At 43.1% G+C, this 15,366-nt stretch overlaps 2 protein-coding genes across 5 annotated transcripts in view; both read left to right on the top strand.

Annotated features, from left to right (window-relative positions):
- Positions 1–3,727, top strand: part of ELF1 (E74 like ETS transcription factor 1) — a 90,989-nt gene extending 87,262 nt beyond the window's left edge. For all 4 annotated transcript variants that reach the window (XM_034416584.3, XM_087895566.1, XM_087895567.1 and 1 more), the window contains one exon: positions 1,953–3,727. In XM_034416584.3, coding sequence (XP_034272475.2) covers positions 1,953–2,583 — 631 coding nt within the window. In that variant the 3' untranslated portion in view covers positions 2,584–3,727. The remainder of the gene's footprint in view (positions 1–1,952) is intronic.
- A 4,048-nt stretch (positions 3,728–7,775) lies between these two features.
- Positions 7,776–15,366, top strand: part of SUGT1 (SGT1 assembly cochaperone of MIS12 kinetochore complex) — a 33,195-nt gene continuing 25,604 nt past the window's right edge. Inside the window, exons 1-4 of the mRNA XM_060686514.2 lie at positions 7,776–7,875; positions 7,972–8,017; positions 11,035–11,125; positions 13,919–13,988. Coding sequence (XP_060542497.2) covers positions 7,838–7,875; positions 7,972–8,017; positions 11,035–11,125; positions 13,919–13,988 — 245 coding nt within the window. The 5' untranslated portion in view covers positions 7,776–7,837. The remainder of the gene's footprint in view (positions 7,876–7,971; positions 8,018–11,034; positions 11,126–13,918; positions 13,989–15,366) is intronic.

Genomic DNA, 15,366 nt, shown 5'->3' with positions numbered 1-15,366 from the left:
TAGTTTGGTCTAATTTTGGCAGAACGGGATTTACAGAAACACGCCTGCTCTTTTCCCAGCTAAGCTTGATCTGTAGTTATCAAGCTAATTAAGAATAAAGAGCAGGAGAGCTGAAAAACAAATGTTTAATTTGAGGTTATTCACAGAGTCGGCCATGCATGGTTGATTCCCATTTTCCAGCGATTCCAAATTATTCCAGTGATCTAATCCAAATATTTATTTTTTTGCATTTAAATTTAGCATTATTTCTCATGCTCTTTTTAGGGCAAAGGCATAAACTTCACTCCTGCTTCTAATTTTATGCAGTCTGCAATGACGGATGAGGCAATGATGAAAAGATTCTATGTCATCTCTTTAGTGATGTATACCATTTTGGCTCCAGTTCCAGCTGGGGCCATCCTGCCTTACTTTAAAATATTTTAAAATATTCTGTATTCAGTAAAAAAAACCCCGAAAAAGTTGGCCAGATCCAATTTAGGGAATAATTTAAAAAGTTGAGGTTTTAAGAGGAAAGAAAGATATTTTCCAAAATCCATTGCGAAAAAAATTTAGGATGCGGCTGGAACTCTATAGAAAGGTTGAGTTTGTTTGGCCATTCTAGCAGAGAAATGCAGCTGCCATGTCCCTTGACTGAAAATTGGTACACATTTTTAATTTTTTTAAAAAATTAGTTCACAATATAAAACACAAAAGCAAATAATAGGAAAAATAGAGGAGGGAAAAGGGTAGAGAAAGGTGTAGAGAAGAAGGGGAAAAAGAAAGAAAAAGCATTGGCTTCCAACTCATTTTGGTGCAGTATCTCCCGGCACTGACTTTACAACAGACATATGAACTTTAACAGGACTCAATTTGTGCCAAGGCCCCAATCTGAATAAGCCTTGATTCTGTTTCATGGTTCCAGAGAGGTTGTGTTTCTATTTTGGCCAGGTCCGAAGCTTGGATCATTGAAAGCAGTCTCTATGGCTGCAGAATGGAGATTGTTGTCAGTGCCTCCGTTTCATTGAAGATGTACTTTTCCTGGGGGCGGCCTTGATCTCCATTGATCTAGAAGTGTTTCATGACTCTCCAAAGTAGAAAGGCTAGAACAAATGGAAGGAAGGAAGGAAGGAAGGAAGGAAAGAAGGAAGGAAGGAAGGAAGGAAGGAAGGAAGGAAGGAGAAGGAAGGGAGCGAAGGAGGGAGGGAGGAAGGAAGGGTGAAGGATAGAGAAGGAAGGGAGCGAGGGAGGGAGGAAGAAAGGAAGGGGCAAGGAAAGAGAAGGAAGGGAGCGAAGAAAGGGAGGGGCAAGGAAAGAGGGAGGGAGGGAGGGAGGAAGAAAGGGAGGGGCAAGGAAAGAGAAGGAAGGGAGCGAGGGAGGGAGGGAGGAAGGAAGAAAGGAAGAGGCAAGGAAAGAGAAGGAAGGGAACGAGGGAGGCAGGAGGAAGGAAGGAAGGAAATTAGAGAAATCAAGAAGATGGTCCCACGTCATAGTTAATGCATGCCTTAACTGTTAATATTACAATACATTTTGTGTTGGATAATAATCAACCGCAGTCTCATACCGTCAGTCGTGCCCCAACTTGGTCTCTTAAGTAAGAACGACCCTCAACTCCCTTCGGTGTGAAAGGCTTACTTTCCTAAAAGCCAAGTGGATTACAGTATAGCAAAGACAGAACTGAGATTCGCGTGCCAAAACTTTCCCCAATTAACTTTTCCCTCTTTGTCCCTTCCCATTGCTGGTCTCCCCCATTGTCCCATGCTATTCAAAGAAAATGTTTTGGGAACAGTCTCTTCGATTGTGGACTGGGCGGTGCGGAGCTGCATGACATTCCCAGATGGGTGACCTTGAAGTTGAACGAGAGGTTAGCTTTCCCCCATCCCACCCTGCCCTCCTCCTAGACCGACCGCCAGCGAATGCGAAGAGCAGGCGTAAAATGGCAGTTCTGACTTACATTATTTGTCTTACTTCAATAGGACCATCCAAGCCTCAGGCCAGGTTCCCGTCGTGGTCTCTCCCGGAAACCAGCAACTGCACACCGTAACACTCCAGACAGTGCCTTTAACCACTGTGATAGCCAGCGCGGATCCGACTTCTTCGGCCACACCCCAGAAGTTTATCCTACAAGCCATCCCATCGTCGCAGCCCGTGACTGTCCTCAAAGAGAACATGGTGCTGCAGTCCTCCAAGCCGGTCTCTCCTCCGTCGTCCATCGTTTTCAGCCCTGCTCAGGTCCACCAAGTCCTCACCAGCAACGTCCAGACAATTTGCAACGGGACGGTCAACGTGGCCTCCTCCCCGTCTTTCAGCACCGCCGCCTCCGTAGTAACTTTTACGCCCAGCAGTTCCCATGGGGCCGCCGGTCAGGCCTCCAATGCCGTCATCACTTCGGTGATCAAGGCGCCGGAAGCCAAAACCGCCATTGTGCAAGGGACGGTGAAATTGGAATCCGAAAATTCACTCGGGGGGGATGACGACCAACTCTTGGAGACCAGTTTCCACCAGCAGCCGTTTGTCGTCATGGTCTCCTCTTCCAACGGGTTCCCTCCCACGGTACACATCAAGGAGGAAAGCGAACAGTTCCAGCCGCCCAGCCCTTACGAGTAACCAAGAAGAAAATTAAACGTTACTGTTGCTCTTTTCCTGAATGTGATGAGGACGCCTCCACCAATTGTGTATGTAACTTTTGATTCCAAAGCAAGCCAGGCATTATAAAGCTACTTTTTTTCTGTTTGTTTTTGTTTTTTTAAAAAATTCTCGAATTATATTTTAGAAGTAACGCTGTAGAGTTGATTTCCAGCTTTGTGGTTTCCTCCGCCGTATAAAATATTATGTTTCGGGGAAAAAAAAGGCAAGCATGAAGGAACATGCAGTTAATCTTCTCTCTCTCTCTCTCTCTCTTTTTGATCACTGTCCAAAAATTCTAAATTTCTTAGACTCCCTGTATTATTTGTCTTATCTTGCATAATAATGTAATCAGTGCTTTCAAGCAATAGCTAATTTCAGGAGGGTGTTTCTTTTTTTATGCCATTATCTGACTTTTTTTTTTTTTTTAGTAAATTCCAAAGATCTTTTTACTCAATGTACTTAGAATATATTTTGTTTTATATGGATCTATAAAGCAACGGGCGATCGGGTCTTCGTTCGTTCAGTTGCCTTTTGCCCCAGTGAGAAATCATTTTGCAAATAGAAGCATTTCCCTTCTATCTATTGACAAGAGATTTACCACCACTTATGCATTCTATTTCCTATATATTTTCTATTCTAAGATGGACAATATCTTCGATAAAGCGGCTCGCCAAACCGGGAGCTGTGACTACAGGTGCAATTATTTTTCAGACCACTTAAAACCTTTTGAGGCATAAAAAAATGCGCTGATTGTTTTTTTTTTTTTTTTTGCAATTATTTTTATAAGGAAATGGAAAAAAAAATAGAAGTATATGGGACTTAACCCAAGTATTTTGAGATTAAAATATTTCTACAAAGTACCTTTTCTATTGTAAATATGTAATTTAATTTCTCAAAAAGATTTTTTTTCATAAAAAAAAGATATTTCCATAGAACAATATTTTATAGATACAGATAAGATTATTATGTTTAGAGCTCTAAAGTTATACGTATTCATGTATTGCAGAGTGAATTTGTATTTAAAAGGAAAAAAAAATTAAATTGTGGGACCTCTTGAAGCTGTTTCCTCTTTTTTGTATTTTAATTGGTTTATCATGAAAATAAATCAAGTACAACATCCTGGTATGTTTGTCTTTCTCAGTCTGAAATCTGATATTCATAAGGTAGGCATTCATAAGTTAGACCCGTAATGAAATACCCTGTTGCAAGAAGGAATCAGATTTAAGATACAGAAGTCTTTATTATTTTGGCCAGAAAAAAAAGGCCTTTAAATCAGTGGTGAAATCCAATTTTTTTTTTACTATTGGTTCTCTGGCTGTGGCATGGTAGGTGTGGCAGGGGAAGGATACTGCAAAATCTCCGTTCGCACCCCACTCTGGTGCCAGCCAGAGGTGGTATTTGACGGTTCTCCGAACTACTCAAAATTTCCGCTGCTGGTTCTCCGAACTACTCAAAATTTCCGCTACCAGTTCTCCAGAACCTGTCAGAACCTGCTGGATTTCACCCCGGCTTTAAGCTTTGTCCTTGTTGTTTAAAATCAAGCCGAGTTAAGAATCAAGAGTGAGAAATTAAACATAAGGAACATAAAAAGCCGTGGGAGCTGGCAGTCATGGTTTGGTAAATAAATTAATTATTGGCTGCGTTCATCTCTGATCTACTTTGCATATATTAAAAGGACCTGGCATCATGTTTAACACCTAATAGGATCAGAAAGGGCCCAACTATTTCATAACTCTGAGGAGTTAAAATATCTTGCAGAACATACAGAGCAGCTATCTGTACATCAGCCATCCTATTTCAATAAGTGCAGCATACGTGTCCAGTGTCCAGAATGTATGAACCTACTACTTCCACCATAAATGAAATTAAATATTTTTTTGGTGGGGTTGCAAACATATTTGTTTTGCTCCTGGCTCTCTTCTCATTCTTTCTCTTACCTGGAAGAAATGTGTACATTGATGCAACAATACAGAATTCAGCTACACACAATATCTTTTTTTTAACCTTAACATCGTTATTCCGCACAACTTGAATATTTACATTGGACCTATTTCTAAAAAGAACAGGTTTAATGTCTGGAGCACCTTCTATTGGATAAAAAATTGAATATCCTATGCCCCATGGATTATATAAAAATTCCATATACCTTCTTTTTCAGTTTGTGCATATATATTTATGCACGCTTTGATAATTCAGTTTTGGGTGTTTCTATTTTTTTTTTTTTAATTTGTGTAAATTCTCTCCATTGTAAAAGTGTGAAAAATCTCGCCTGTATTGAGAAGCCCACGAAGGATGGCAATTTAAGAAGAAGTGGGGAATCTTCCCTTAATAAATAATTCTTAAACTTCCTTCAGCTTGTGGAATTTATTTACTTGAAAGCAAATCAATAAGTTCACTAAATATAATTTAGCATAACAGGCGCACCCACCTTTTTTCTTTTTCAGTTGAAAAGGGGACTTTGCAAAAGAAAGGAAACGCAGAGTCCTGCATTTTATTGAAATATTTAAAAAAAATCTGAATCTGGCTTGTTTCTTGAATGTTTAGTTGTCCAATAAATTCTCTGCACAAAGTGGCGTTATAATTGTCTACAATGATGACATTTGTGCACCTGATTGAGTATCCCTCATTGCACAAATTCAGAGATCCCAGTGTAAATTTGAGTTCTTTAGTTTTTTTATTATGGCTTGGTAAGACCACATTTGGAATAATGCATCCAGTTTTGGTCACCACAATATTAAAAAAAAGATGTTGAGACTCTGGAAAGAGTGCAGAAAAGAGCAACAAAGATGATTTGGGGACTGGAGGTTAAAACATGAAGAACAGTTGCAGGAATTGGATATGTCTAGTGAAAAGGACTAGGGTTGACATGACAGCAGTCTTCCAATGTTTGAGGGGCTGCCACAGAGAAGAGGGGGCCAACCTATTTTCCAAAGCACCAGAAGGCAGGAAAAGAAACAACGGATGGAAACTGACCAAAGGGAGAAGCAACCTAAAAATAAGGAGAAACTTCCTGACAGTGAGGACAATTAACCAGTGGAACTGCTTGCCTTCAGAAGTTGTGAATGCTCCAACACTGGAAGTTTTCAAGAAGAGATTGGACGGCCATTTGTCTGAAATGGCATAGGGAATCTTGCTTGAGCAGGGGGTTAGACTAGAAGACCTCCAAGGTCCCTTCCAACTTCTGTTATTCTGTTTTGTTCTGTACAATCGCACCTTTGCATAAATGCACCTGAAGGGAGCACAAGAAGCCATGGATGGAAATGTCTATGGAGATTCTCAGTCCTCCAGGTCATGGCTGTCCCAAAGGTGCTTTTTCAAGAGGCAACTGGATTTTCTGGTTTTCTTTGAAGATATTTCACTTCTTCAGCTCAGAGAAAGTCTTTATAACTGCCCAAGGTTGACAACCAGTTGATGGCATATATTCCATCAAGCCACCAATTGGTCGACCAATCACATTCTATTTATTGCATCCTCCTGGAGAAAGCCTATCTATGGTATAGCTTAAGTCTTGATACTGACTTAATGGCATATATTTAATCAATCAATCCCACTAGTTTCATTTTATCTTCCTGGACAAAGTCTCGCTATAGTTTTGTTTAAGGCTTGACAGCCACTTGATGGCATACATTCCATCTTTCCATCCATCCATCCATCCATCTACCTACCTACCCCATCCATCCATCCTTCTATCCATCCATCTTAGCATCTACCTATCTACCTACCCCATCCATCCATCCTTCTATCCATCCCTTATCATCTACCTATCTACTTACTCCATCCATCCATCCATCCATCCATCCATCCATCCATCCATCTACCTACCTCATCCATCCATCTATCCATCCATCTTATTATTTACCTATCTACCTACCTACCCCATCCATCCATCCACCTACCTACCCATCCGTCCATCCTTCTATACATCCATCCACCTATCTACCTACCCCATCCATCCATCCACCTACCTACCTACCTACCCCATCCATCCATCCTTCTATCCATCCATCTTATCATCTACCTATCTACCTACCCCATCCATCCATCCATCCATCCATCCATCCATCCATCCATCCACCCACCCACCTACCTACCCATCCGTCCATCCTTCTATCCATCCATCTTATCATCTACCTATCTACCTACCTACCCCATCCATCCATCCATCCATCCATCCATCCACCTACCTACCCATCTGTCCATCCATCCATCCATCCATCCATCCATCCATCCATCCATCCATCCATTTACCTATCTACCTACCTACCCCATCCATCCATCTATCTACCTACCCCATCCATCCATCCATCCATCCACCTACCTACCTACCCATCTGTCCATCCATCCATCCATCCAACCTTCCATCCATCCATCCACCTACCTACCCATCTGTCCATCCATCCATCCATCCATCCATCCATCTACCTATCTACCTATCTACCCCATCCATCCATCTATCTACCTACCCCATCCATCCATCCATCCATCCACCTACCTACCTACCCATCTGTCCATCCATCCATCCATCCATCCAACCATCCATCCATCCATCCACCCACCTACCTACCCAATCCATCCATCCTTCTATCCATCCATTTTATCATCTACCTATCTACCTACCCCATCCATCCATCCTTCTATCCATCCATCTTATCTAGTTATCTACCTACCTACACCATCCATCTATCTATCTCTTTCTCTCTCTCTTTCTCCCTCTCTCCCTACCTACCTACCCCACCCATCCACCCACCCACTCCTCCATTCCACTCCTCCGGGACAAAGTCCATCTACGGGGCTTGCTGAAGAGTCACCCCGCTGCCCATCATCCGCATCCTCCTTCTCCTTCTGGAAGGCCTGCTCAAGCCCCCCCCCCCACCACCCTCCCCGCTTCCCCAAAGCCAAGGCAGAAGCAGAGGCAGGAGCGCAAACCAGCATCCCCAACGCCAGAGTGGTGGTGGTGGGGGGAGCCTCCAACCTTGGCAACTTGTGGACTTCAACTCCCAGAATTCCTCAGCCCCAGCTTTGCCTCTTTGCCGGCTGAGGAATTCTGGGAGTTGAAGTCCACAAGTTGCCAAGGGTTGGGAGAGCTCTGCCCTAGCAAGAGAAGAGATGGGCGTGGCCACTCCCTCCCTCCCTCCCTCCTCCCTTCCCGGGCTTCCTCGCGCCGCGCGGTGGGCGTTCCTCGACGTGGCCACGCCCCCCTGGCGACACTCCTCAGCCGCCATTTCGCGGCGGCATGGCGGCGGCGGCGGCGGCGGCGGCCTCCTCAGCGGGGTAACCGGGCGCCCTTTTTTTTCTCCCCCCACCTCCTTCCCTTCCCTTCTCCTCCTCCTCCGCCGCCTTCGATAACGCTTCTTTTCCCCCCCGCAGCCTCTCCGAGACCGACATCGAGCGGGACTCCGCGGCCGCAGTGCAGGTAAGGCGCTTCTGGCCTCGGTTTTGGGGGGCGCTTGGCTCCCCCCCCCCGGGGAAGGAAGGGAAAGGAAGGAAGGAGCAGCCGTGGGAGGAAGGGGAAAAAAAGGCCCGAGGTTTTATTTTTGGGGGGGGTGGGTGGGGAAAGAATGCATTCCTGGGATCACTGTGTGGTCTCCTTTCCCAGGCATGCGCAGTAGAGGCTAAGCCTGCCGAGAGGACCCTTGGAAGAGACCTATTCTTATTATATATTATTGTCGTTATGTTATTATTATATAGTTATAATATATTATATAAATATAGTTAATATATTTATTTATTATCTTATTATTATTATTATTATTATTATTATTATTATTATTGGTTAATCTTTAGTGAGATTCACAGCCTTTGAGGTTGGTTAATAGCTCAGCAGCGAGTCCTAACCTATTATTATTATTATTATTATTATTATTATTATTGGTTAATCTTTAGTGAGATTCACAGCCTTTGAGGCTGGTTAATAGCTCAGCAGCGAGTCCTAACCTATTATTATTATTATTATTATTATTATTATTATTATTATTATTATTATTATCTCTTTTATTAATTAAATATGAAACCCAGTCAACTGATCATTTAAAAATGTGTCACAAATACCATTGACTGGTGCTAATAGTTGCCAAGGGTTGCTGTCAGTGTCCTAGGTATCAACAGGACGCTTTATTAATATTTATTATTTATTTATTATTTATTATTTCTTCTCCTCCTCCTCCTTATTACTATTATTATTATTTACTTTATTCATTAAACATGAAACTCAAGTCAACTGATCATTTAAAAATGTGTCACAAATATTAATAACTGGCACTGATGGTTGATACGGGTTGCTGCCAGCATCCTAGGTATCAAAAAAGTATTTTCTTAAAATTCTTAAAATTATTAAAAATTACAAAGGAAATATTAAATCCATTTTTTTAAAAAAATTGATTTATATGCCGCCCTTTTCTGGAGACTCAGGGTGGCTTACAATGCGTTAAGCAATAAATCCATTTTCCATCCAGAGGTTTAAATTCTCTTCGCTTGCCCTATTTAACAGCTGCGTCATTTGTCGTCGTTTCTGCTCGTGTCCAGGTAGTCCTCGACTTAGGACCACAATTGAGCCCCAAAATTTATGTTGCTAAGTGAGATATTGGTTAAGTGTGTTTTGCCCCATTTTACGACTTTCCTGGCCGCATTGATTAAGCGAATCATTGCAGTTGTTAAATTAGTCACGTGGTCATTAAATGAATCTGGCTTCCCCAATTGACTTTGCTTGTCACAAAAAGCAATCACATGACCCCGGGACACAGCAACGGTCATAAGTATGAACCAGTTGCCAAGCGTCTGAATTTTGATCAGGTGACCACAGGGATGCTGCAATGGTCATAAGTGTGGAAAAATGGTCATAAGTCACTTTTTCCAGTGATGCTGCAGCTTTGAATGATCACTAAATAAACTGTTGTAAATCGAGGACTACTGTATAAAAGAGGCGTTTTACCAACTCAAATTTTTAAGTGTCTCAAGACTTGATTTTAGGGTGCCATTAAAATGTACAATTTTGTAGCTTAGCAAAGCTGTGCTGTGTTGTGAGACGTAGTGTTGCTTGGAGAGTTGCAGGTTGTGCTGTAACACAAAGGAGTTTTTTGGGGGAGGGGAAGGAATTGTGATAGAATTCAGTATATGCAGCAGATCCTATGCATCGAAGCTTGATTTTTCTGCTACCTTACGCAAAAGAAAACCCATTTTATCGGGTGCGATATTAACAGTTCAGCTTCTGGAGAACTGCTTCTGCACTTCAGATTAACACCAAGATGAAGCAGAATTTACATACATTATAATAACTGTAGACATATAACAACTGATGGGCTTTACTGATCTCTCCAACATTTAAAAATCCCTACAGCCTTGACTAAATTAAATTATGATTATGATTAATTATAATTATAATTATAAATTATAATTATAAATTATGATTTTATTGTACTTGTTTCTTAACTTTTGTTCTCCGCCCTGAGTCCTTCGGGAGAATGGCGGCATATAAATTACATGTAATAAATAAATAAATAAATAAATCAGAATAGAGCTGGAAGGGACCTCGGAGATCATCTAGTCCAGCTCCCTGCTCAAGCAGGAGAGACTATACCCGTGATGGTGAATTTATGGCACGCGTGCCCAAAGTGGCACACGAAGCCATGTCGCCTGGCACGTGCGGCCTTGCCTGTTTGTCTTCTGAGTTTTTGGCACACATGCGCGCATAAAATTCAGCTGTCTTTCGCATACGCGGCAGTGCCAAAAACCAGCCAGCTGATTGTCGGGTGCGCATGCACGCCAGAACCCGGAGGTTCGGCTTTTCCAGAGTGCAATCCCTTCGCGCGTGCGGCAGTGCCGAAAAGCGCCCTGCGCATGCATGCAGCCAGCTGATCGTCGGGGGTAAATGTGCGCTACAACCCAGAAATTCGGCTTTTCTGGAGCGTGGCCCTGACGAGCGTGCACGACATTTCCGCGCAAGTTCGCCATCACTGCTCTATACCATTCCAGACAAGTGGTTGTCCAATCTCTTAAAAACTTCTACTGATGGAGCACCCACGACTTCTGGTGGCAAGCTGTTCCACTGGTTAATTGTTGTCACTGTTAGGAAGTTTCTGTTTAATTCCAGGTTGCTTCTCTCCTCGCTTAGTTTCCACCCATTGTTTCTTGTCTTGCCTTCTGGTGCTTTGGAGAATAAATTGACCCCTTCTTCTTTGTGGCAGCCCCTCAAATACTGAAATGCTCTGTTCATTTCTTGACAGGGGCTCCGAGGGTGGTTTTTTCCCCCTTTTCCTCCCTTACAGATAGCTCTCCTCCCAGCTCGGAAACGTTGCTTCTGGGGGTAGTTTCTTTGCAAGTAGCATTTTGCTAATCAGTTCTGTTTGATTTGTCAAGCAAGAGATTTCACTGCGGGCTGTGTAAGGTTTTTGCAGGAAAGTTGTCAAGTTCATGTTTTTGTATTTGTCCTTGTAGACGCTGACAGCAGCCTTGGAACAGAAGCCGGAGCACGCAGAATATTACCGCCAAAGAGCTTATGCTTACATCCTTCTACGGAATTACCACGGTAGCATTTGCTTTCCAGGTTTTTTCCTCTTAGTGAAAATTTTACATACACGCACAAGTGTGTGTGTGTGTATATATATATATATATATATATTTGTATATGTGTATGCATGTGTGTGTGTTGATAGATAGAAGTATATGTATGTGTATGTGTGTAAATATATGTGTGTGTGTATGTGTGTGTGAAGTCCTCCACTTACAGCCGTTCATTTAGTGTCCGTTCAAAGTTACAACAGCACTAAAATAAGGGACTTATGACAGGAGTGAAATCCAGCAGGTTCTGACAGGTTCTGGAGAACCGGTAGCGGAAATTTTGAGTAGTTCGGAGAACCGGCAAATGCCACCTCTGGCTGCCACCAGAGTGGGGTGGGAATGGGGATTTTGCAGTATCCTGCCACGCCCACCAAGCCACATCACGCCCACCCAGCCACGCCCACAGAACCGGTAGTAAAAATATTTGAATTATGACTTATGACCGTTTTTCACACTTACAAGCATTGCACCATTCCCAGGGTCATGTGTTCAAAATTCAGACGCATGGCAAGTGGCTCATCTTTGTGACAGTTTCAGGGTCACGCGATCCCCTTTTATGGCCTTCTGACCAGCAAAATCAATGGAGAAGCCAGATTCACTTAACAACGAGGTTACTAACTGATCAAGGAAGGTCGTAAAACGGGACACAACTCACTTAACAAATGTCTCACATCACGACAGAAATTTTGGGCTCAGTTGTGGTCCTTGAGGACTACCAATATTGTTTTTTTAAAAAAATGTTGCTGCATAGGTTAAGTTCTTATTTTTCTCTTGTATTACATCTACTATTTTTTCTCAGAAATTATCCTTTCTGCTAAATTCTTAGGCCGCTATTTTGAAATAATTGTGGAGAAGTCCCTTGATGGTGCAGTTAAACCTTCAGGTTCTGCATTAGATTTATCATCTACCAAGAGCCTTGGTAGCACAGTGGTTTAAGGCACCCTGTTATTAAGCTTGTTATTAAGACCAGCTGCCTGCAATTACTGCAGGTTCGAATCTCGCCAAGGCTCAAGGTTGACTCAGCCTTCCATCCTTTCTAAGGTAGGTGAAATGAGGACCCAGTTTGTGGGGGCAATAAGCTGACTTTGTATAAATATACAAAAAGGATGAAGGCTATTGCTTAACGCATTGTAAGCCGCCCTGAGTCTCCCGAGAAGGGCGGCATATAAATCAAATTAAAAAAATCATACAGTTGGCAATTTGCATTATTGGTGCCGTTTGTGTACAATTACACAAACAAGAGAGATACATTATGTCCTTTTGACACCAATAAGTTATATAAATGCTATAATTTGTGTTTTGTGAGGACTTTTGAGTTCAAAGCACTTTTACTGTGAACGAACCTAAAGTAACAAGTTTCAGGCAAGGTCTGAGCCAAAGTGCGGGAAACGGCAAACTCAAACAAACTGTAGAGCCCAACCCCCTTGTAGCTAGGCAACCAGAGGGCTTCTGCATACCAATGCTAGAAGAAAGGACCTTGGGGAGATGAGCAAAGCCCAGACCTGAGTTGCAAAACTGCAATGAAAAATTCCCCACTGACCCCTCCCCCCTTTACTATGGCAGCAAGCAGTGTAATTTCAGTCCTGCACATTTAAGGTATCAGTTTGTCCTTCATTGATTTATGTAAACTTTTCCCCCCTAATGCATGAAGATGAGCCTAGATTTTCCAGCATGACAAAATTCTCTTTGATGTGTTCAACTAAGGCAGAGGTGTCAAACTCAACGTCTGCAGGCCAGATGTGGCCCGCGAAACAAACAAAACAGATTTTATTAGAACAGCTGAGAATTAACTCATTCTCAGCGTAGTCCAAACTAAATGAAAGCAAATTCTTCAAAAAAAACCATTCCTCGGTTTATCACCGACCTTGGGATAATTAGGCAAACTGCCAAAGGCTTTTCTTGGCAAAAGTTCAGGAGCAGAAGACGCCAACAAGAAAGAAATACATCCAAACACGAAGCAAATCTCTCAACGTTGTTTTCCGGCAAAGAGCCCAAGAGCCGTTGCTGGTCTTTTAAGCCTCACAGGAGGGGCCAATCATCTCTTGTCCCTACTCCCAAGTCATCCTCTCTGCTTTAGCTGCTTCTGCCTTCTGGCAGCTCTTCTCATATGTGCGCTAGGAACAGGCTCCTCTTGTTCCTCTGCCTCTCTGCTGTCAGCCTCTGGAGGCTCCGAAGTCCGCACATCATTCCCCAATGGCCCTGGCCCCATCTCTGCCTCCGACGCAGAGCCCTCATCTGAGCCTTCCCCAGCCTCCAGGACTGGCCCCTGTTCTTCCTCAGCCTCATCGCTGTCCGACTCCGCAGACTGCTGGCAGACCAAAACAGCTTCGGCCCGGTCTACCCAATGCAAAAGAAACATGCCAGCAGTTTGGAGAGTGGGGTCAAGCTGGCCATGCCCGGCCAGTTGGCCACACCCAGCCAGCCCCCCTGAGGTCAACCACAGCCCTGATGTGGCCCTCAATGAAATTGAGTTTGACACTCCTGAACCAATGTTTGGACTAGAAGCAGACGCTCACGGAAATCCACTCTGTGATTTAGGACACTCTCCTTTCTTTCATCCCAGACTACCTCAGAAAGCGGTGATCGTGTGGAAAATGGAAGGGGAGTGGGCTACGCATCCTGCCTTAAGCCTGGAAAATAAAAATGGGTATAGATGTAATAAAATAATTAGTAGAGGCAAGGTAGAGATTCTGGTATTTTGCATCTGTGTAATCAGTCATTTAAGAAATGCAACTTTTATTTTTTATTCTTCTTTTTGCAGATGCAGTTGCTGATGCAAAGAAGGCTTTAGCACTCGAGCCTAATAATGCCGTAGCCTTCCTCAGGCAAGGGTAAGTGCCATTTTTTCCCCCTCGGGTCACGTGCCATTGTGTTTAATTCTCCTATTTAGTGAGGATAATGACTTTGTTTCGCGAGTTTGCTTGTGTGCATATAAATCACCTTCGTTCAAGCAGGATGCGTCGCCAGCTAATTTTTCCAAATCCTACCCTGTATGATAAGCGGCAGTTGGTTTAGGGTTTTTTTTTAATGACCTTTCTGGCCACAGTTGTTAAGTGAACCACTGCAGCTGTTGAGTTACATTACAGTGAGCCCAAAATTCATGTTGCTAAGTGAAACGTTTGTGAAGTGACTCTTGCTCCATTCTACAACCTTTCAAGCCACGGCTGTTCAGTGAATCACCCTAGGGTGACATATAGAGGTAGTCCTCAGTTTATGACCATCATTGAGCCCCAAATGTATGTCGTTAAGTGAGGCATTTGTTAAGTGAGTTTTGCCCGATTTTACCACCTTCCTTACAGTTATTATGTGAATCACAGCAGTTGTTAAATTAGTACCTTGGTTGTTAAGTTGAAACCGCCTTCTCCATTGACTTTGCTTGTCAGATGGTCACAAAAGGGGATCACATGACCCCGGGACACAGCAAAGGTCATAAGTATGAGTCTGTTGCCAAGCATCTGAATTTCTGTCACATGACCATAGGGATGTTGCAAAGGTTGTAACTATGAAAATTGGACATAAGTCAATTTTTTTTCAAAACCGTTGTAACTTTGGAACAGTTGCTAAATGAACTGTTGTAAGTTGAGGACTACCTTTAGAGGTTCCCATTCAATGGAATTTGGATGTACCCGAATTTGGATTTTGCCCCAAGTAATGGATAGGGTTCAATTTTGAGGGGAAGGCAGTGGCCGATGATATATGCGGGTCTTCCACTCGTTTACAGGAATACCATGGTGGCATCTTTCATTGGCATCCTTCAGTCTCAAGAGACTTTGGTATCGTGCTCTGGAAAAAGGTCCTAAAACAGCATCTGGTGTGACTAAAAAGGCCAATTCGAGAGTGGCCATCCCTTCCACACTGAGGGCAGATACATTCCGTCCCTTGCCCAGCCCCCAGATTTCGTTGGTTCCGGGACTGCCTCTTTGCCTCAAGTATCTCTTCGAATTGGAGAAGGCCATGCTGCGTCTTTAGCCTCCAAGCTGAACGATCGGAGGTCAAGGTTTCCCAGTTGTTAATGTCCATTCCCAGGGCCTCTAGGTCCCTCTTGCAGATATCCTTATATCACAGCTGTGGTCTCCCTCTGAGCCGCTTTCCCTGTGCTAATTCTCCAGACAGGAGATCTTTCGAAATCCGACCATCAGACATTCTCACGACATGCCCCAACCAGCGTAGACGTCGCTATTTCAATAGAGTATACATGCTAGAAATTCC

Source organism: Pantherophis guttatus, chromosome 5 (genome assembly GCF_059756535.1).
Source record: "Pantherophis guttatus breed Tessera chromosome 5, ASM5975653v1, whole genome shotgun sequence".
NCBI classification, from domain to species: domain Eukaryota; kingdom Metazoa; phylum Chordata; class Lepidosauria; order Squamata; family Colubridae; genus Pantherophis; species Pantherophis guttatus.
Note: the sequence above shows the minus strand (reverse complement) of the source record. Positions and strands in the feature narration are given on the sequence as shown.